Source organism: Schistocerca serialis, chromosome 1, assembly GCF_023864345.2.
Source record: "Schistocerca serialis cubense isolate TAMUIC-IGC-003099 chromosome 1, iqSchSeri2.2, whole genome shotgun sequence".
Classification (NCBI taxonomy): domain Eukaryota; kingdom Metazoa; phylum Arthropoda; class Insecta; order Orthoptera; family Acrididae; genus Schistocerca; species Schistocerca serialis.
In genome coordinates this window covers 870,230,427-870,254,796 of record NC_064638.1, presented here as the reverse complement: position 1 = coordinate 870,254,796, position 24,370 = coordinate 870,230,427, and the positions used below count along the sequence as shown (strand labels likewise).

Here is a 24,370-nt window from a genome sequence, read left to right as displayed (position 1 = left end):
TATTGCTCTTGGAAACCGCACATTGCATGTTGTACCACAATACAGCGAGACCTTTAGAGGTGGTGGCCCACATTACTGTACACACCGCTACCTCTAATACCCAGTAGCTCGTCCTCTTGCATTGATGCATGCCTGTATTCGTTGTGACATACTATCCACAAGTTCAGCAAGGCACTGTTGGCCCAGATCGTCCCACTACTCCACGGCGATTCGGCGTAGATCCCTCAGAGTGGCTGGTGGCTCACGTCATCCATATACAGCACTTTCCAATCTATGGTCGATAGGGTTCCTGTTTGGAAAACATGCTGCCCACTCTAGTCTGTGGTGGGAATGATTCACGCTTTCCTTTAACAGTATCAGTCATCCAAATGCAGAGGCCTGTTGGAGTATAGAAATGTATCTGAGTTAACTTTGGCGTCGTCTAGACGATCGAATAGCGAACTAATACTTAGTATGTGCTGGGTGACTTTCGTGATCAAGTGGAAATTTGAGAAGAATGTGTATGGAGGTGGCGAGTGAGAAAGAGCTTTCACGTTAGGCAACCCGTTTCCTGTACTAGACTGTTACAGATGCTCAAGGAATTCAATTTGAGAATTTGATTTTCTTACAGTTATGTCGCTTTGATGGACAATGTTTAGAAATTAAGGTATTTCTGTATGACTTCTGATGGCAAACCTATACACAAAATGACAGAAGGTAGAAAAAGTGGACAATAGTATTGGAATAACCTGCATTCTGGCACACTCTGCATTGTTGTCAGATGTATCCAAGATGGCAGCATCGACATCATCCAAGATGCAACGTGTAGACTGGCAACGGCGGTTGACATCATCCAAGATGGCGGCTGTGACGTCATCCAAGATGACGGATTTTGGCGGGAAAGTGCCACACCCCTCCCCCAGAAAAATAGTGGGAAGTTCTAATTTCCAACAGGATAATGCATCACACATGGTTATCTCTACTAACAAATGGAAATTGTGGGAAGATAGGTCACACGGGCTACCTTCACTAACCTAAGTCACCCAGCATCCACTTCTTCCTATGGACTGGCGCTAAGTTTGAATTTTGGTTGTAAATAAAGGTCAATTTGTGTATCTCTACTAAGTTAAGGAAATGGCGTGAAAGAAATGACACTTGGACTAACCTCAGTCATCCGACTGCCACCGCCTCCTAAGGATTCAGGGAAAAAGGAATAGGACATAAGTCTTTATTTAAACAATTTCATGCAGCACAGCCATCCAGTATGTTCACCACGAGGTACGGACTGCAGCTGACTTAGTACACAGTACCACCACCAGAGGGCATTCTCATCTGTGACATAATCCAAGATGGTGGGAAGCAGTCAGTTTGCCACGAGGTCCAGACATAAACTGACCTAGTACAAGTCACCACCACTAGAGGACGCTATCTGTCCAAGATGGCAACCATGACATCAGGTGATGATGCAAGTACCATTATCCAAAATGGCTGCAACCAGTGTGTTCACAATGAGGCATAGTATATATTGAAAACACCAGAGAGCGGTACTGTGGACTTTGAATGAATTCTCGCGAATGCCACGCCCACCTGGACTTGGAAGGAAATAGTTAAAGTCTCCACCACGATCCTCAACCGAAGACCATGTCCCCTTAGCAACCCATGTTGTCAGGCTAACGTGCACTAACGTGTACTAACGTGCACAGCACATGACGTCATCCAAGATGTTGGAAGCAAAGTCAGTTGATGATGCTAGTGCCACAGCCCCTGGCTGGCCTGGCTGGAAGTTTGCATTTTGGCACAAGATAGATCAATTGGGTTACATCCACTAACCTAACCTCCCTCCCCTAGAAAAATGGCGGAAAGTTCAAATTCCAAGACGATAATGCACCACACCATGGATATCTCTACTAGCCTAAGAAAATCGCAGGAAAATATGTCACTTGGGCTACCCTAAGTCACCTGACCAACACCTCATCCTAGGAACTGGCGCAGAGTTTGAAATTTGGCGGTAAAGAAAGGTCACTTTGAGTTTCTCTACCAACCTAAGAAAACTGCAGGGAACAAGCTCACCTCCACTAACCTAAGTCACCCGACCGCCACCTCTTCCTAAGTATTGGTGGGAAAATGACTCAGCCTGCGCTGGGCTGCTGGAGGGAGGAAGGAGTGTGCTTTAATTATTTTGGAACAATTTATTTATGGACGGAGTACATTAATCACCCTGACACAAAACACTCGCCCTGATGGGCTTGGGGTCACAATACACAGTCTGCAGACATGCAAACTACTCGTAAATAACACAACAGACACGCTTACTGATTGTAGACTGTCAAAGTAATGCATTCCACAGCCTGCACACATGCAAACTACTACACCGAAATAATTTCAGTACAGCCCTGGAAACTCCTCCTAAATAATGCAGCACAGAGATGTGCAGACACGAAAACGTAAGCTGTCCAAATAACACATAGCACAGCCTACAGATCAGCTCGCAAAATAATGCAACAGACACACAATCAATATACGCAAGCACCCTCAACCACCCCCTGTCCACTAGACCGCACAAGAGGTTAACGGCAACCCCCACGAAGTGAAATGGCCATCAGCTGTCACACCACACACAGAAAACAGTTAAGGTCCTGCACACATGAAGCGGTGGCGCCCCTCCCATACTTGACACCTGAGAAATTCCTTGCGGACGTGCATAAAGACACAGAGGCAAGGTGCTACCAGATGCAGGTGAAAGTTGTCTCTGTTTTCGAGTATACAGTCACTGTTATACTGATGTCACAGAACTCCAAGGTGCGCTCATGCGGCCCCCATATGCGAGAGACCTCCAGGCAGCACGTATCTTTACCATTGATCACAGAGTAGCTACAAACCTTTGCAAACGCATCTAACAATGTTTTCAACTTACACTCATCTCATGTGACTATGTAAAACATAAGAACCGAGTTGACCTCTCGGAAACTGTATAGAGTCCCAGAAATAGTTAACGTTCGCTTTCGTGTTGTCTCAGCTTGTATGCACGAAAAATCTTGCCCTAACAGAACCTGTTTACGAAAATAACGCAGAATATCGTAGAATGCAGTCTTCCTCGCGACATAGCTCGACTACAGTGGTCAGCATGTTCTACAGACTTGAACTGTATTGAAAATGCGTGGGCTGTTTATGGACAACGTGACCCAGTGACCCACCAACCACTCTGAGGGATCTACGCGGAATCGCTGTTGAGGAGTGGGATAATATGCACCAACAGTGCCTTGATGAACTTGTGGGTAGTATGTCACAACGAATACAGGCATGCATCAATGCAAGAGGACGTGCTACTGGTACTATAGGTGCCTGTGTGTACAGCAGTCTGGACCACCACCTCTGAAGGTCTCGGTATATTTAGATACAAGACGCAATGTGTGGTTTTCATGAACAATAAAAAGGGCGGAAATGATGTTTATGTTGATCTCTATTCCAATTTTCTGTGTAGGTTCCGGAACTCTCGGAACCGAGGTGATGCAAAACGTTTTTGGATGTGTGTACGTTAAAATTTATTAATATTTTGTGTCATAAATAATAGTGACGATAGTGCACACATACAAGGTTATAAGATTAGTGACTTCCTCTGCAGACAGGTGCACAGACATCATTTATGATGGAGTGTGGAAAGTACTTTCTGGAAGTTTTCCCAGAAAGGAGTGTTAGCCAACTCAGTCTGCTCATTAAGGATACTATCGTGGGAAGTGTTTTCGCGTCTGTGTATTTCTGTTTCCTCTATCAGATTAGTAGTGGCTCCCTTTTCTGCTAAATGTAATATTTTCATGTTTCTGTGAGTATTTTGTCACTTTTTCTTTTGCAATATGGGCAGCAAACGTAGGTTTGTTGAAGTTTTTGAAGTTTCCAATCCTTAAAGCTTCAAGGTGTTCTTTGTACCTAATCACGAAACTGCTGCCTGTCTGAGCGATATAGAATTTTGGGCACGAGTTGCATTGGAGCTTATATATTCCCGATTTACGATAGGGGGTCTTCGAAGGAGTTACATCATGGATCAATTTTTGCTGTAATTTATTATTAGTAGAGAAGTTAATTTTATTCTTCTTCTTTTTAAATAAGTGTCCAATTTGGTATGATAGTGGGCCTATATATGGGATAACAGTATATTTATGTTTGGCTTCTGCGGGAGGCTAATTTCTTTGGATTGGATGCTGTGCGAACTGCTCTTCTGTGGAACTGGGGTATTTGTTTTATTTTATTATTGAGTTGGTCTATTATTACTGGATCATGGCCGTTATTATGAGCAACTGCTTTAATTACATTGATACCATTTTGTTCGTTTGTGTGATTCGTAGATACTTTCCGATTTCAGTGTACTATGGCTCTGAAATATGACGTTTTGTGTTGGCTGGGATGACATGAAGAGTCGTCAGGGCTGATATCTGTTGTGGTGGGTTTCGTAGACGCTATACTGATGTTTATGATTAATGTTACAAAGATTAAGATCGAGAAAATATATATCCTTATTTGTTTCATGCTCAACTGTGAATGTAATTTTTTTACGTATTTTGTTGAGGTCTGCTGCCAACGCAACAGTTTCACTGTATGTAAAAGCAAGACAGCCGTCTGATGGTGAATTATGTAAATTCGAAAGTGGTAATGGTACTTTTTGAATAAAGTAATCTAAAACCGATTTGCGGCTGATTGCTGTATACCATCAACAATTGATTTCATTTTGATTTCATCCATACTGGATGAGAGGTCGTGGTTGTGAATGTCAATGTAAAAAAATATATCGGCTCAACCACTTGTTTATAGTGTAAAAAAAATGGTTCAAATGGCTCTGAGCACTACGGGACTCAACTGCTGAGGTCATTAGTCCCCTAGAACTTAGAACTAGTTAAACCTAACTAACCTAAGGACATCACAAACATCCATGCCCGAGGCAGGATTCGAACCTGCGACCGTAGCGGTCTTGCGGTTCCAGACTGCAGCGCCTTTAACCGCACGGCCATTTCGGCCGGCTGTTTATAGTGTAAAACACTAAGATTGACGCCTTTCGGAAGTCAAGCTTCCATCATCAGAATAATAAAAAGTAATAGTACCTGTTAAAACTCGCTAAAATGGAACATGCACCAGGCACAATAAAATTGACAATAAAATTAAAACATCGTGGCTACTTCCCTTGTTGCAGCCGTGTCTTCCAAGGCCACATAGTCGTCAAAATACAAAAAACTCTAAAATGGTGTCGCCTGTGGTGTTCAACATCAAACCACATGGCTCTCTCATGTTTCGTCGTAAACCGCCAGTGCGTCTTCGTTGATACCACGCACCACGTAGCCAAACACGACACTGAAACACGAGTGAGCTCACGAGCAAATAAACGAGGAAGTCACAGAGATGTCTATACAAACAGATAACGTATACATGTTCCAAGGACCTCATGAAATGATGGTATCCTGTCAATTGCTAAAAATGTAGTTACTAAAAGAAACCAGTGAAATGTTTGAAAAAGTTATTTGTATCACCAGTTAGCTGTTCATTCAGTGTGTTCTGTTTATCCACGCTATGTATCGTAATTTCCAGCTGTTCTAGTAGATCCAGCTTTTTGCCTTTGTCCTGTCTATGTAAAATAACGAGATCCTGATGTATTCCCAACATGGGGTGTCCCGTTTCCCAAATATGCGTGGCTACAGCTGACGCTTCGAAATTATTAAGCCGGAAAGCATCGCTATGTTCTTTGTAACGTACTTTAAAGGACCTACCAGTTTGGCCTACATAGCTTGCTTGCACGTGTTACACTGAATTTTATAGACCCCAGCTCTCTCATATTTATCGCTTTCCTGCTGCAAATTATTTCTAAGTTTAAACCGCAGCGTATTGTTGGTCTGAAAAGCGGTATCAACATTAAAAGGATTGAAAATGTTAGGCACTTTTTGCGAAATATCATCGAAGTATGGTATTATGACTCTCGTAATATTATAATATAATAACTGGTGCATGTACATTTTAGCGAGTTTTAACAGGTTCTTTTACTTTTCATTAATCTGATGATGGAAGCTTGACTTCCGAAACGCGTCAATCTTAGTGTTTTACACTATAAACAAGTGGTAGGGCCGATATATTTTTTAAAATTGATTTCATATAGCAGCCACTGTTCAGTGACTTTATTTGACAAAATTACAGCAAATATAGTGTGTGCGATCGCGGGGTTGCACAGGTGCTGTCGGCGTGCAACGACCTGTCGGTGTTCGACCCGTCGACGTCGGTGGCGGCGCGGTTCTACTCGTCGCTGCTGGAGTGCGTGCGGCGGCTGTCGGCGGGTGCGCCGGCAGGCCGCGCCCTGGACACGGTGTGGGCGGCGGCGGCCGCGCTCAGCCAAGCCTGCCAGAACGCCGCGGCGCGCCGCGCTCTCGCGCACACGCACCGCGCCGCCGCCGTGCTCGCCAGGCTACTGCAGCCCGCACGCGCGCGCGCCCTGCCGCACGAGGGCCGCCTCGCGCTGCTGCGCGCCCTACAGGTCAGCACCGCGGCGGGAGAGGCTGGTGGTGGGGGGTTGGGTGGAGTAGGGGAAATCGACTTCTTACAGGTGGGCAGAAGTCATCGAAGGTGACCCATTTTGCCTCGCGCGACACTACAGCGAGCTTGGGGCGTTGGTCCCTTGGCTGTGCTCGCTTCCGCTCAAGTTGTGAACTCTCAGAGGTCGAAGGCGGTAAGCTCTCCGTTTACATCTGCATCTACATCTACATTTATACTCCGCAAGCCTCCCAACGGTGTGTGGCGGAGGGCACTTTACGTGCACTGTCATCACCTCCCTTTCCTGTTCCACTCGCGTGTGGTTCGCGGGAAGAAGGACTGCTGGAAAGCCGCCGTGCGCGCTCGAATCTCTCTAATTTTACATTCGTGATCTCTTCGGGAGGTATAAGTAGGGGGAAGCAATATATTCGATCCCTCATCCAGAAACGCACCCTCTCGAAACCTACACCGCGATGCAGAGCGCCTCTCTTGCAGAGTCTGCCACTTGAGTTTGCTAAACATCTCCATAACGCTATCACGCTTACCAAATAAACCTGTGACGAAACGCGCCGCTCTTCTTTGGATCTTCTCTATCTTCTCTGTCAACTCGACCTGGTACGGATTCCACACTGGTGAGCAATACTCAAGTATAGGTAGAACGAGTGTTTTGTAAGCCACCTCCATTGTTGATGGACTACATTTTCTAAGGACTCTCCCAATGAATCTCAACCTGGCACCCGCCTTACCAACAATTAATTTTATATGATCATTCCACTTCAAATCGTTCCGTACGCATACTCCCAGATATTATACAGAAGCAACTGCTACCAGTGTTTGTTCCGTTATCATATAATGATACAATAAAGGATCCTTCTTTCTATGTATTCGCAATACATTACATTTGTCTATGTTAAGGGTCAGTTGCCACTAACTGCACCAAGTGCCTATCCGCTGCAGATGTTCCAGCATTTCGCTGCAATTTTCTAATGCTGCAACTTCTCTGTATACTACAGCATCAGCCGCGAAAGGCCGCATGGAACTTTCGACATTATTTTCTAGGTCATTTATATACACTCCTGGAAATTGAAATAAGAACACCGTGAATTCATTGTCCCAGGAAGGGGAAACTTTATTGACACATTCCTGGGGTCAGATACATCACATGATCACACTGACAGAACCACAGGCACATAGACACAGGCAACAGAGCATGCACAATGTCGGCACTAGTACAGTGTATATCCACCTTTCGCAGCAATGCAGGCTGCTGTTCTCCCAAGGAGACGATCGTAGAGATGCTGGATGTAGTCCTGTGGAACGGCTTGCCATGCCATTTCCACCTGGCGCCTCAGTTGGACCAGCGTTCGTGCTGGACGTGCAGACCGCGTGAGACGACGCTTCATCCAGTCCCAAACATGCTCAATGGGGGACAGATCCGGAGATCTTGCTGGCCAGGGTAGTTGACTTACACCTTCTAGAGCACGTTGGGTGGCACGGGATACATGCGGACGTGCATCGTCCTGTTGGAACAGCAAGTTCCCTTGCCGGTCTAGGAATGGTAGAACGATGGGTTCGATGACGGTTTGGATGTACCGTGCACTATTCAGTGTCCCCTCGACGATCACCAGTTGTGTACGGCCAGTGTAGGAGATCGCTCCCCACACCATGATGCCGGGTGTTGGCCCTGTGTGCCTCGGTCGTATGCAGTCCTGATTGTGGCGCTCACCTGCACGGCGCCAAACACGCATACGACCATCATTGGCACCAAGGCAGAAGCGACTCTCATCGCTGAAGACGACACGTCTCCATTCGTCCCTCCATTCACGCCTGTCGCGACACCACTGGAGGCGGGCTGCACGATGTTGGGGCGTGAGCGGAAGACGGCCTAACGGTGTGCGGGACCGTAGCCCAGCTTCATGGAGACGGCTGCGAATGGTCCTCGCCGATACCCCAGGAGCAACAGTGTCCCTAATTTGCTGGGAAGTGGCGGTGCGGTCCTACGGCACTGCGTAGGATCCTACGGTCTTGGCGTGCATCCGTGCGTCGCTGCGGTCCGGTCCCAGGTCGACGGGCACGTACACCTTCCGCCGACCACTGGCGACAACATCGATGTACTGTGGAGACCTCACGCCCCACGTGTTGAGCAATTCGGCGGTACGTCCACCCGGCCTCCCGCATGCCCACTATACGCCCTCGCTCAAAGTCCGTCAACTGCACATACGGTTCACGTCCACGCTGTCGCGGCATGCTACCAGTGTTAAAGACTGCGATGGAGCTCCGTATGCCACGGCAAACTGGCTGACACTGACGGCGGCGGTGCACAAATGCTGCGCAGCTAGCGCCATTCGACGGCCAACACCGCGGTTCCTGGTGTGTCCGCTGTGCCGTGCGTGTGATTATTGCTTGTACAGCCCTCTCGCAGTGTCCGGAGCAAGTATGGTGGGTCTGACACACCGGTGTCAATGTGTTCTTTTTTCCATTTCCAGGAGTGTATATTGTGAAAAGCAATGGTCCCATAACACTCCCCTGTGGTACGCCAGAGGTTCCTTTAACGTCTGTAGACGTCTCTCCATTGAGAACAACATGCTGTGTTCTGTTTGCTAAGAACTCTTCAATCAAGCCACACAGCTGGTCTGATATTCCGTAGGCTCTTACTTTATCAGGCGACAGTGTGGAACTGTATCGAACGCCTTCCGGAAGTCAAGGAAAATGGCATCTACCTGGGAGCCTGTATCTAATATTTTCTGGGTCTCATGAACAAATGAAGCGAGTTGGGTCTCACACGATCGCTGTTTCCGGAATCCATGTTGTAAACCTACCGTAGGCCACTATTGACTATCAAAAATGGTTCAAATGGCTCTGAGCACTATGGGACTTAACAGCTATGGTCATCAGTCCCCTAGAACTTAGAACTACTTAAACCTAACTAACCTAAGGACAGCACACAACACCCAGCCATCACGAGGCAGAGAAAATCCCTGACCCCGCCGGGAATCGAACGCGGGAACCCGGGCGTGGGAAGCGAGAACGCTACCGCACGACCACGAGATGCGGGCTATTGACTATCGTAAGTAAGTATGTGTAGATTACGGTAGTTTTTCTAATACCTTAGTCCAATTATCAATGGCATTGTCGCAGTGGATACACCGCTTCCCGTCAGATCACCGAAGTTAAGCGCTGTCGGGCGTGGCCGTCTCTTGGATGGGTGACCGTGACCGTCAGGGCCGCCATACACTGTTGCCATTTTCCGGGGTGCACTCAGCCTCGTGATGCCAATTGAGGAGCTACTCGACCGAATAGTAGCGGCTCCGGCCAAAGAAAATCATCATGACGACTGGGAGAGCGGTGTGCTGACCACACGCCCGTCCTAGCCGCATCCTCAGCTGAGGATGACACAGCGGTCGGATGGTCTCGATGGGCCACTTGTGGCCTGAAGACGGGGTGCTTAAGCCAATTAAGATCGTAACCACATTATCTGCACGTCAGGTGTATTGCATACCTATCTGGCGTTACCTCATTTCTATCTGTTTATTTGCGTATGCAATCAATGCCTTACAAAATTCCCCTAAAAATTGAAAGTTGCCAACCTGCCAACCGTCTAGAAAATGAGTGAGCTACGTGACCTACGGAAGGATTTTTTTTTGCCTATTTATTGTCCTGCCTGTTATTTTAAAAATAAACAGTATTTATAGCAAAATTGGCTCTGAGCACTATGGGACTTAACTGCTGTGGTCATCAGTCCCCTAGAACTTAGAACTACTTAAACCTAACTAACCTAAGGACATCATGCACACCCATACCCGAGGCAGGATTCGAACTTGCGACCGTAGCAGCAGCACGGCTCCGGACTGGAGCGCCTAGAACCGCACGGCCACCGCGGCCGGCGCTATATCAAAATTGAAACTATTAATGGGTAATTCATGTTTTATTCGAAAACTGATGATTTGTAACATGAAACAGAGGGCGTAGTAGAAAAATAAAAACGAACACCGATTTATTATACAGTGCCAGAAAACGCTATTTTCTCGAAAAAGGTAACACTAAAAAAAGACGCAAAACAAGAACATAACAAACATTGTTTCAATATTCCGTTAGATTTATACACTGGGGAGCCAAAGAAACTGGTACACCTGCCTAATATCCTGTAGAGCCCCCATGAGCACGCAGAAGTGCTGCAACACGACGTGGCACGAACTCGACTAATGTCCGAAGTAGTGTTGCGGGGAATTGACACCATAAATCCCGCAGGACTGTCCATGAATCCGTAAGAGTTCGAAGAGGTAGTGATCTCTTCTGAACACGACGTTGCAAGGCATCCCAGATATGCTCAATAATGTTCATGTCTGGTCAGTTCGGCGGCCAGCGGAAGTGTTTAAACTCAGAAGAGTGTTCCTGGAGCCACTCTGCAGCAATTCTGGACGTGTGGGGTGTCGCATTGTTCTGCTGAAATTGTCCAAGTCTGTCGGAATGCACAATGGGCAATAATGCATGCAGGTGATCAGACAGGATGCTTACGTACGTGACACCTGTCGGAGTCGTATCTAGACGTATCAGGGATTCCACATCACTCCAACTGCACATGTCCCACACCATTACGAAGCCTTCACCAGCTTGATGACATGCAGGGTCCGTGGATTCATGAGGTTGTCTCCATACTCTTATACGTCCATCCGCTCGATACAATTTGAAACCAGATTCGTCCGAGCACGCAACATGTTTCCAGTCGTCAACATTCTATTGTCAATGTTGACGGGCCCAGGCGAGGCGTAAAGCTTTGTGTCGTGTTGTCATTAGGGGTACCCGAGTGGGCATCGGCTCTGAAAGCCGATGTCGATGATATTTCGCTGAATGGTTTGGACGCTGACACTTGTTGATGGACCAGAATTGAAATCTGCAGCAATTTGCGTAAGGTTCAAATGGCTCAAATGGCTCTGAGCACTATGGGACTTAACTACTGTGGTCATCAGTCCCCTAGAACTTAGAAGTACTTAAACCGAACTAACCTAAGGACATCACACACATCCATGCCCGAGGCAGGATTTGAACCTGCGACCGTAGCAGTCGCGCGGTTCCGGACTGCGCGCCTAGAACCGCTAGACCACCGCGGCCGGAAATTTGCGTAAGGGCTGCGCTTCTGTCACGTTGAACGATTCTCCTTAGTAGTCGTTGGTCCCGTTATTGCAGGATCTTTTTCCGGCCGCAGCGATGACGGAGATTTGATGTTTTACCGGATTCCTGATATTCGCGGTATACTCGTGAAATGGTCGTACGGGAAAATCCCCACTTCATCGCTACCTTCGGAGATGTTGTGTTCTATTTCTCTTGCGCCGAATATAACAGCACGCTCATATTCACTTAAATCTTGATAACCTGCCATTGTAGCAGCAGTAACAGATGTAACAACTGCGTCAGACACTTGTCTTATATTGACGTGCCGACAGCAGCGTCGTATTCTGGCTGTTTACATATGTCTGCATCTGAATTCGAATGCTTATCCCTGTTTCTTTGGCGCTTCAGTGTTTAATATATGTTATATCTAAACAGTTTTCAAAATGTTCAAATGTGTGTGGAATCGTATGGAACTTAACTGCTAAGGTCATCAGTCCCTAAGCTTACACACTACTTAACCTAAATTATCCTAAGGACAAACACACACACCCATGCCCGATGGAGGACTCGAACCTTCGCCGGGACCAGCCGCACAGTCCATGACTGCAGCGCCTCAGACTGTTCGGCTAGTCCCGCGCGGCTAAACAGTTTTCACACTTATCAATAAGAACAGGAAACTCTTGTCTTTCATCATGATGAAGAACGTTCTATTGAGCTCAAAATACCAACAATAATTATATAGGCATGTGAACTGTACTTTTCGCTTTGGTTACACAAAAGCCCAGAACTTACGAGAGCAGCTAATTTTTATTAGTTATAAAATGCAATCTACATTTTTTAAGGATATAAAGTACAAAATGGACTAACACTTAACGATGTGCGGTTCTAATTATGTGTGAAACAAAGGAACAAAGAACAAAGGGAACTCGTTGGCTCCCAATAGCTCTCTCTCACATTCATTAATGTTTCTGTTCCTACCAATGCTACCAGTACTGCCGGTAATGCTAGCATTCACCACATCATTGATGTACTGTACGAAAACTACCGAACTATAGTTCTGGTAGAGCGCAACTGCACTCACCACTATACATGAAGGCGCACTTGTGGCATGCTTGGCTTACTCGGAGTTAATGTCAAAATGACGTCTCACTCGATGCCAGGATAGCAGATGACAACATTGGTGACACATAATTGATTTTACCAAATTCGTTGTTCGTGTTGTGGTATTATGCCATTTTGAACCAACAGCACATTGCATGTTTATCACAAACACGTGACCCTTGGTACGATTTCTTATAATTAAATGTCAGTTAACGACGCAACGGTGATAAAAGCCTTAGGGAGATCCTAAAATGAACGGTAATACTGTTAATATTTGTGTGTGATTAGGAACACTGACAAGGGGACTGTACGAACTTCTCCTCTCAGATTTGATTCATATTGGCGGGGTGTGTAGTGCGAGACTAGGACTTCAACATATATAAAGAGGAGGACGCAACTTTCAACCGTTTTTGATAGGAAACCAATTCTAGTCAATCCAGTACACATGCATTAAAGTAAAATACTCGCCTACGAAATAGGAAATGACAACTCATAATTCCGTGTCCCTGCATAGTTAAGAACTCGCAAAGTCTTTTAAGCTTATCTTCCGAATGTTCAAAAGTGTGTGAAATTTTATGGGACTTAACTGCTAAGGTCATCAGTCCCTGAGCTTACATACTACTTAACCTAGATTATCCTAAGGACAAAGACACACACACCCACTCCGGAGGGAGGACTCTAACCTCCGCCGGGACCAGCCGCACAGTCCATGACTGCAGCGCCTGAGACCGCTCGGCTAATCCCGCGCTGCACAGGGGAAAGTAAGCACTAATGGCTTGTTCTTGATACTTGTTCTTGGACTGTCTACCCAACCTAAAGACATGCAACTGGTAATAGCTGTAATTATTAGTCGCAAATGACGTACACATTGACGTTAACGTTCATCGGTACTCCATCCTCAGTCACCAACAGAAATATCTGCACTTACACCCGGTACGTCCTGTACATGGAGAAGCAAAATAACGTTAAATCTGTTGATGTATCTGCAAACTTTTATCACTTTAACATTTGTTATTAACATTAGTATCCACAAATTATATGAAAATCAAAAAAATTCCAGCTGAAAAAATTTCATTCCATTTTTTCCCCTGTGCAGCAGGTCAAATACTGGAATGTGAACGCTTGGAAGCAAAACTGTTAGTTTATACTGACGTGTGTAGTCAACTTAGTGGTGAAGTTACGACCGTGCGGAAAACGTCAATTGGTAAGTTATGTGACGTGTTTGTGCGAAAACTGTTCGACGCAGAGAAGAAACAAACAACATACTGATGTGTGTACATACTAAGGTACCACATGTAAAAATATCTGCGCTTATACCCTTTACACCCTGTATACGTGTACCGTAATGAATAGCGAAAACTGACATGAGTGAAACTATGGTAATACAAGTAAAAACGTTCCAGTAGAGATGCTTTCACAAATGAGGCAATTGCGAGGTGACAGTAATTGTGTGGGTACGGGCCATCACTGACTTCAGTATGAACTATAGTCATAATTAGTACAAACTTACCTAAAATGTGAACTTTTTGATGAAGTCACCATGTAACTAGGCTCAGGTAGCACCCACAAGGAATAGAGTGATGTTTAACACATGTTACAGTTTGCTGTAGACTTTTACAAATGTTGGCTTCACGTATGTAGACAATGCTGTACTTGTCTCCGCAGTGAGTTTCGAGTTACGAATTCTTTCGGAACCCCCGGACTTCCGGCCCCCACCCAGATCATCTCGTAAATCTTGAGAAGACGGTACGATTTGTTACTCCAGTTCGTCATCTTATAGGCGGAATTGGTGCAGTCTTCACTTTCTAGATGACCTCACAACGAAAAAATCTAGACGTTAGGTGATCGGAGGCAGGGTGCCGGGCCCGCTCGACTTACCCATCTTGAATCATACAGATGTGTTAGATGTGATCTTGCATCAGCAGCAAGTTTTTTTTGGTGCGTCATCATGCGCAATCCCCAACCCCGGGCTAGAGGTGAAATCTGAGCACGAATGGGGACTCGATGGAGAGGTTTACATTTCAAATCCGTTAGTTCTAAGTAGGCCGAAGGCGGTGTCAGCTCGCAATCACACATTCGCAACTGTCTTGCAGATGGCTCGATTGTGGAGCCATGTTTACTGGAAAGTTTTTGCTTCTATTATCGTATATACTAATTAAATATGGCTGAAGTTTAGGCTCTTTCCACTCAGCGCCAACAAAACTCGAAGACGTACCGAAGTAGCCACAAACCGAAGTCAACTACAGTAATTTTACATAAGAAGTGCTCATTTTCATTGACTTTTTATCTTTAGTATCATTATTTACCTTTGTTGTATATTCAAATGAAACGATATGGTTCCAGTGACCTTTCCATGTCTAACACCTATGATATATATGCAGACTGAAGTGACAAATGAAAATTTCTACCAAGCCCAGGATTCGACCCTGGGTCTCCTGCTCATTAGGCAGAAGCATTAACCACTACGCTAGCCCGGCACAATGGCTTTGAGTAACTGCGCGAACTTCCCTAGCAAGCCTTTCTCCTCAATCCAAATTCCCATTCACACCTCTGCCCACTCGGTATTCCCCCTAAACTCGAACAGCATTGCAGTGGATCTGCAATGAACGTTCTGTATTGCATTTCGCCGGCAAGTGATCTATCGGCTGAGCTGTCAAAGCCCAAGTCACAACCCTCCCTCACAGCTGTACTTCCACCAGTACCTTATCTCCTGCATTCCAGATTTCACAGACGTTCTCCTGCGCACCTTGGAGGACTAGCACTCCTGGAAGAAAGGATATTGCAGGGACATGGCTTAGCCACAGCCCGAATGGCTGTTTGAAGAGTGAGTTTCCAATCTGCAACTGTGTGTACGATGAACCGCAACTTCCTGGCAGATAAGAAATGTGTGCTAGACTGGTATTCAAAACTGGGGCCTTTGCCTTTGATGGGAAAGTGGTCTATCGACTGGACTAGGCCACAGGTTTGAGCACGGTCTGGCATAAAGTTTTAATGTGCCAGAAAGTTCCCGATAAGCGTGCACTTCGCTGCAGAGTGAAAATCTCAATTTGGAAACTTTCCCAGGTTGTGGATAAGCCCTCTCCACAGTATCCTTTCTTCCAGGAACGCTAGCCCTGCAAGTTTCGTATGAGAATTTCTGTGAAGTTTGGAAGGTAGGAGACGAGGTACTGCCGGAAGTACAGCTGTGAGAGCAGGTGTTGAGTCGTATTTGAATAGCTCAGTTGTTAGAGCGCTTACCCACGAAAGGCAAACGTTTCAGTTTCGAGTCCCTCTCTGGCGCACAGTATTAATTTCCCAGGAGATTTTGCTTGTGAAATTGTGTTGTTTTGCTTTAGACAGATTGGTGGGTAAGTTTCGTGATTTCAGTAAATAAGTAAATACTTCTATTTGTGTCCGTTTTTGCTGTCACACTGCATAACCAGATGTTTTATGCAAGTTAGTGGGCATGTACACGGACCTCAAAATTATTTTTTCGAAAAGGAGAGACGTGCACACTAAATTTAGATGTGGCACAGAGTGTGAGAAGTGTGCGTGTGGCTCCAGGACGTGACGTACGGCGTGGAGGTGTCGTGGCGGGAGGCGCAGGTGCCGGGCCTCCTGCAGACGCTGGCGGCGTGGGCGGCGGAGGGGGCGGCGGAGGGCGCGGCCGACGAGGCCCGCCAGCTGGTGGCGCCCGCGCTCGCCGCGCTCGTCAACCTCTGCCAGCGCAACCTGCCCGCCGTGGTCGCGCTCATGCGCGCCGTCGACACGCGAGCCTTCCTCTGCACGCTCCTCTCCCGCAAGGACCCCTCGCCCGCCACCAAGCTGCAGGTCAGACCCTCCGTAATGGCTAAAATCTACTTCGTCCGCACTATTGTTACTTAGCAATAATCACTCTAACTGAACGCCATACACAGCAAGGAACTGCTCAGAAAAGGCTGAAAAAATCAGCAAGCTGTTGCAAATAAATATTTATTGGAAACCTTGACCTAGGTTTCGACAATTTTAAAATTCAAGAATGAAATTTTCACTCTGCAGTGGAGTGTGCGCTGATATGAAACTTCCTGGCAGAATAAATCTGCCTGCCGGACCGAGGTTCGAACTCGGGACCTTTGCCGTTTGGAGGCAAGTGCTTGTAATTTTTCCTCCTATCTATTCTACGTAATTCTGTAGCTCTCAATTCGTTCGCGCAATCAATCATTCATGATAGGAAACACAGTCATAGCTCAGTCACTCACAATGACTCTGAAATCAGGCGATGATTCCTCTTCTCTGCAGGCTCGTGCTTTGCGGCAGTCTACTCATCTGTACAAATAAAATGCCTCGTAATTTTGGGAGCGTTGTATAATCAGTCGGGAAACCTCATATCAAGCGGATATTTGGCTTTGATGAAGTTCAACCTTCCGAAGAAGTAATGGAGCTCTTGGATAATTAAATGCAGTTTCGTATCCAGTCTTTCGGAAGTTCCCTTCTGATTAACAACTACGCAATATATCGATAAATATCATTAATTCTCAAATTTCAAATACACACCTTTTATTTGAAGGAGCAATCTATATATATTTCCTTTTTAATCGTACAGTTTCGTCTCAGTTATCTTCTGTCATAAATCTCAATAATCAGATTACAGTTCTTCCAAACCAAGCTCAGGCTAATCGGCACGAAGACAATCTCGGAAGCCCCTTTCTTTCTTTCTTTTTTTTTTTTTTTTTTTTTTTTTAACAACCACCAGAGAGAGTACTACAAAGAATACTTATGCGCTCATGACATAGCTATTGTATGAACTACTTTTCGCATGGATTCTGCGAGTATGAAGATAGAAAATTAGTAAACATCATTCAAGGGTAGAATTGTATCTGAATAATTCATCGAATATAAAGAGATATTACAATTGCCCCTCACAGCGAGCAAAGTTAATGATAATACATTTTGTGAGCTAACTGAAAAAATTTGTTGGGTTGTTTATTCAAAAGAAGAATATTTTGAATTAGTAGAATTTTACTATAGAGAGTATGGATAACATGTTAAGACGATAAGTTACGAGAATACCTAAGCTGTAGGTTTTACATGTACCGGGGTATACCCGCATCCCGAGTACTTAACGAGGGAAGACGTAGATTGGTGTAATTACGAAAAAGGTCTACCCATTTGGGAATTGGCCTTCACAGGAAAACCCTGGGAAACCCGGAAGAATAGACCCCAGCTCAGGTATTAAAGAAGATAGGAAAGCCTAAATCCAGTAATTTTGAAATATATAGAAGCTCTATAGATTAGATCGAAGGAAAAGTGCCTCATAGCCAAAAAAAATTTTACAATATTGCTCAAAAAAAAATTTTCAAAATTCTTCTTTCGACGATGTAGCCGGCGATCTCGTTGCGAAGTCGATGGAACAGGAACACTGGATACGGACACCGGGTAGGCGACGTACAGCGTTTGGTGGAGGCGGCACGGAGGACAGGCGATGACTTATGGTACAGGATAGAAGCTGGTAACGTGCCGTAGAAACAGGAAGATGATCTCAGGAACAGATGGTCAGGGACGTGAACATGAAACAGGTTTAAAGTGGAATAAGAAAAGGTTCTGACTGAATAAATCCCTGGAAGAGAGTGGATTAAGGCAGCGAAGTAGATATTTCATCGTTGAACTCAAAATCGGAGTGGATTCTTATATTCTTCCATCTGTACTAGACTGGAACATCCATCAGTCCTGACAATCGCGAATTTTTGTTTTTTAGTCCTCAATACCAAAATTGTTTTGCGTTACAACTGCTGATTGTGCAAAATATTGCCAAATAGACTGTGGGCATTTAAATTTTGTTGTAGCTCATATCGAATGTATTCCTCTCAAAAAAATTGTTAATCAAATCTTCATTTTGTTATAGTGCAGGTGGAAGTAGAGCATTGAATCTGTCCGAGGTTTGCTTTCGATTACGAAATTATGGATAAAATTTAAGTTTACAGCTGATGAAAAATTTTAAACATAGGCATATGACACTGACTCCACAAAAGGAAATTTTGAAAAATTTTCATTATTCTTATAATTAGTTGATTTATAGACCCACTTGCAAATAAATATCATTAATGATGACGTATGTTCATTTAACAAATCATCCAATCGCAGAATCTTCTTCATCCTCTCATGAACATTTATGGAAATATATTTCAACAATTATGTCCATAATATGAAACACACAAACTGCTATTCTTTAAATGTTAGTTAAAATTCTTAAATTAATTCTCCTGGTAAAGAAGGCATAATGAAAAAATCTAAAATTTATAATAATTTTCTCTCGCGCAACCAGGGAGTTTCTTCAGTTGTTTGCAACAGTGACATTATCGACTGTTGCTTCATTTCACAGTTCGTTTGTTTTCTTGCGCGAACAGCGCACATCATACACACAGCGTATTTACCTACATATCCCACACTGTTCAAGTTTCACACGCAATTCTCACATAAGTGCCGTGTCTTGAGAAAATGTAGATGCACTTTCATTGTACATCACTGTGGCTTCTGCTCATAGTCCACACTTACAAACACTAGTAATTAACAAATTCTTCTACCTATCTTAAAAATTGTGTGCTAAACTATCACAGGAGTAATCTCACTGTCTCTTAACCTATCACAGGAGTAATCTCACTGTCTCTTAACCTATCACAGGAGTAATCTCACTGTCTCTTAACCTATCACAGGAGTAATCTGACTATCTCTTAACCTACCACAGGAGTAATCTCACTGTCTCTTAACCTAGCACAGGGGTAGTCTCACTGTCTCTTAACCTCTAGACAACATAAACTTCTTGATATTTATATACACATTCGACTCATAGTCAAATTCCACTCTAAATTCTTCTCCATATTTGGTATCACAGATCTACGATCCTTCACTAAATTTCTTAATATCATTATGCGGGAATAATCCCTTTATTCTTTTCGATTCGGGATATGCCAACAAGTATGATCCAGGATTTGGTATATTTACAATAACATATGGTCCGGTATAAATAAGATTCCATTTCTTTATGCTCTTCATCAGTTTCGAGGAATGGATGTGTCGCCTCAATAAAACCTTTTCTCCAAGATGAAACGTCTGAATCCGGTGAATCCGTTAATCATATGTCAATTTCCGTTGTATTGCCTTTTTAGTTAAATTGACAAGTGCGAGTCGAATTTTTTCCTCCCATTTTAAATTCTGGTCTTCATACTTTGGCAGATGGTTTATCCAGAAGTTCTTTTCAATCTGACTAAACATAAGCTCTGTTGGAGTAAAGTTAGTTGAGGTATGTGTCAGATTATTAAATATTTGTTCAAATTCTGACAAACAATCAGCCAATGATGTTTGTTTACTGTGACAGTATGTACGCATAAATCGGTTTAATTCTCGGAAAACTCGTTCTATTGGACTACCTTGTGGATGGTAACATGATGTCAAAATTTGTCGAATACCAAGTTGTGTTAGTGTTTGCTTCCATTTAAATCCAGTAAAAATTCTGGCATTATCTGTAATCATGGCTTTCGGTAAACCTACATGCGGAAGATAGTCACGCACCAATCTCCCTACAACAGCTCTGGCAGTAGCACACTTTAATGGATATAGTTTTACATATTTTGTAAACACGTCAAAGAATCCAACAATGAATTTGACTCCTCCTCTTGATCGTGGGAGAGGGCCGCAGATATCACACGAAATTAACGCCCTTGGCTCTCGTGGAATAATTGAATGCAGAACATGCTTACAACCTCTATTATCCGGTTTTACCTTTTGACAGAGTAAACAGTTTTGTATTGTTTGGTGCACTTTTCTCCGAATATTCGGAAAATAACAGTATGCTCTTATTTTATTGACACATTTAATTACACCAAAATGTCCCCATGATAAGTGGGTAAACCAAATTAATTTTTCCTCATATTCCTTCGGGATACATACACACCACCGTGGATTGTTGTCCTTCCCACGTCTGAAGAATAATACTCCATTTACTAATTTATAATGATGTAAACTAGCCCTTGAATTTTGTTGTTCCTTTAGCTGAATTATCTTCTTCCATCGAGGGTCTTTTCGTTGTAAATTTCCCGTATCTCTACAAAGATGTACATAATAAGTCTTGTAGATATTGTCCTGCAACAGTAATACTGGAAAATCCGAAGTGTTTACTGATTCTATTTCCGGCGTTAAACCTTCTGGGGATCTTGACAGCGCATCCGCAATAATATTTTCTTTGCCAGACACATGAATAATTTTAAATTGGTACTGTTGTAGTGTCATTGTCCAACGTGACAGTCTAGGATGTAATAATTTACATGTTTGCAAAAAGGTTAGTGACTGATGGTCACAATACACAATCGTTTTCGAACCACATAAATAATAGTTAAACTTCTTGAATGCCCAGATAACCGCAAGTGCTTCAAGTTCTGTGGTCGTATAGGCTCTTTCACAGGGCGATAACACTCGACTAGCAAATGCTATCGGACAGAATGTTGGTACCCCTTTTATTTTCCTTATTTGGAAGAGACAAGCACCTAATCCAACATCCGATGAATCCGTGGACAGACAGAATCCACAATTCATATCAGGGTGATATAATAAGGATGCGTTAACGAGTTGGTCTTTAATGTCTCGAAAAGCTAGTTCACATTCTTCAGTCCATTGCCATGGCACATCCTTCCGTAGAAGCCGGTTTAATGCCTCAGAATTCATGGCTTGAGTCTTTATGAAACGACGGAAGAACGATGCCATACCTATAAATCCCTTCAGCTGTCTTTTATTCCGTGGTGATGGAAAATTTCGAATTGCACTTATCTTATTCTCGGTAGGCAGGATACCTTTCGCATCTATCATATGTCCTAAGAACTTAATTTGTGGTAAAGCGAAATGAGACTTTTGTAAGTTTACTGTAATTCCGGTTTTCTTGAAAACAGCAAAAATCCTTTCCAAAATATGCAAATGCTCTTCCCGTGTTTTCGTGGCTATTAATAAGTCGTCAACAAACACAGTTATACGACTACGCAATTCTGGTCCAAGAACATAATCCAACGCTGAAATAAATATTCCGGCACTAATATTAAGTCCGAACGGGACAACTCTAAATTGGTAACTTCTCCCAGCATAGATAAATGCGGTATATTTCCTAGATTCTTCATCCATTTGGACCTGCCAGTACGATCTTCTCAAATCAACACTAGTTAAGTACGAAACATCCTGGAAATTTTGAATTAATTCATCTATATTTTCCGGATGACTTCTTACAGGTACTATTATTTTATTAATCTCTCTCGCATCCAGAACTAATCTAACGTTACCTCCAGGTTTTGGGACGACTAAGAGCGGAGAACAATACGGACTAGTTGATGGCTCAATCAAGTTCCATTCTAACATTCTATTTATCTCCCTTTGAACGGATTGTTTTAAACGCCAGGGGATCGGATAGTGAGTGTAACAGTAAGTCTGATGTGGCTTCACTTGTAGGTGACAAATATACCCTTTAATAATTCCTGGTTTCTCATCAAAAATCTCTTCATATGCCTCTAACAAATAATGAAGCTGCTGCCTTTGTTCTCCGGTAAGCTGATTTGATTCACTAGCTTTTATCATTGTTGTTTGGTTAAAGTCCTCCTGTTGTATCAAATCCTTTGAAAGCTCCTTCCAACGACCGTTTGTAGTGTCAATTAATTGAATTATGGCACCGCGACAATATTTCTCATGCACAGTTTCCTTTCTATTTAAATCCAGTGCTATCTCTTCTCCATTTAATCTAAATTTAACTATTCCTTCCAAAAAATCAATCTGACAATCGTACTCCTGCATACTCCCAATACCAAGAATACAGTCCACTAATAACTTCTCCACTACAAGGAACGGGCATTTTATTGCTACATTTCCCATTTTCATCTCTAATTGTGTTTGTATTTTGACATTGGGAGAGCGTGCTCCAACAGCTCCGATGATTTTGCAGTTCTGTAATGGCAAAATTGGTACCTTCTTCTTCCTAATAATTCTCCGAAAAAGAGCGCCTGAGGTGACATTGGCGGAAGCGGCGGTGTCTAATATCACATTCGTTGGAACTTCCTCTATTTCAACAAATACTTCCGATACCGGAACACTCGATCTATCATTATGACAAGTTATTAAATCCTTTGTTAACTCTTCAGTCAACAGCTCACCATCATTATATCTTAACAATTGTAATTTTACTGTTTCGCCCCTAACAGATCCCCTGACCGCTCCTCCGGGGCACGATGGGGTCATGTTTAGTTTGACTGATTATTGGTCCGATTGGTATTTATCTCTTCAGCTACTTCAGTGATTATCGGTTGTTGTGGTGAATTCTGTCTATGTTGTCTTGCTTGATTCGTGTAATTATTGTTGTTGTTCTGCTGGTGTTGGTAGAACTGTCCTGTGTTGCCATACATTGGATTATATCGATTAAAATTCCAACTGTTCCTAAAATAGCCCCTCGCTGCACCATTAATAAAGTTTCCATTATGGTAATAATTATTGTTTGCATTTTGTCCATTGCTAAGTCTCCTCGGAGAGTGTAGTTGGTTATGATTATTGTTACTGCTACCATTACTGCCATTCCCACTCAAGTTGCAGCTCGGATTCGCTCCTATTGCTCTTCTTTGATATGAAATTTCTCTTGCCCTTTTATTGTACTCCTCAATTATATCAATACGATCAAGCGTAGTCATAAATGAGTCTATATCGTTATCATTTATATACAACAGCTGAATCCTTATACTGGTGGGTAGTCTGGACTTGAGTATTCTAAGTATATCCGGCAAAGGAATCGGTACATCCCAATACAAAGATTTATTAATGTATTTCTCAAAATATCTCTTTAGAGATCCTCTTGAAAATGAGAAAGGCTCAGGATATAATACTTCCTGCCTAAGTCTTTCTTGTACTCCAGCAGACCAATATTTTGCTAGAAAAGCCTGCTCAAATTCTTTGTAACATTTACAAGAAGCTGTTTGTTCGGATGCCCACAATGCTCCTGATCCTTGTATATATCCAGATACAAAACTAATCTTTTGCCATTCTGTCCAAGATCGTGGAAATAGACCTCTGAAACTTCGAATAAAGACTACAGGATGAACATTCTTTTTGTCAGGGTTAAAGATTTGAAATTGTCTCTGCTTAATCATCTTTTCCTCAACGGTACTACGATTCCAAAAATCATCCTGGTTCGTACTCTTCCCTGTGGCTATCCGTTATATCGAATCTAACTTGTGACGTACCAGTTCTGTCTACATCGGATCTTGACATGGACGGAATTTCACGCCCAAATTGAGAATGTTGTTTCCTACTTCTCGGTGTTTCCAAATCCTCCTGCGAGAGATTTAGTGATCTTTCGATATTTTCTTTCCAACGCGAGAAATCTTCGCCAAGTTGTTCTCGAACTTCCTTTAACCCTTTGTTAAAAAAATTCTCCTCGGAACTCACTGAAATTGACTGCAAAGCTACTTTCAGTTTCTTCTATCGTTTCCGAAGGAGAATTTTGCCGCTCTAATGTCATTTCTGAAAACTATCCCGCAAGTACATTCATTCTATGTTCCACTGTCTCCTGTTTTTCCTTCACTTCGTCAAATTGCTTCTTTAGATTATCTTGGGATTCTGTTATTTCTGGTATCATAGCTGCGGAACACTGTATGTCCTTTTGAGCTTGTATTACTTGAGGAAACAGTTCTACTTGTTTTTGTATCGT

General features: G+C 43.5%; 1 protein-coding gene and 1 non-coding gene across 2 annotated transcripts in view; one reads left to right on the top strand and one right to left on the bottom strand.

Moving 5' to 3' along the window:
- LOC126441766 (sodium channel protein Nach-like) overlaps positions 1–24,370 on the top strand; it is a 193,252-nt gene that overhangs the window by 150,611 nt on the left and 18,271 nt on the right. Inside the window, 2 exon segments of the mRNA XM_050090691.1 lie at positions 6,151–6,283; positions 16,234–16,500. Coding sequence (XP_049946648.1) covers positions 6,151–6,283; positions 16,234–16,500 — 400 coding nt within the window.
- Positions 15,096–15,167, bottom strand: Trnai-aau (transfer RNA isoleucine (anticodon AAU)). Its single transcript has one exon. It is a non-coding gene; the product is annotated as a tRNA-Ile (tRNA).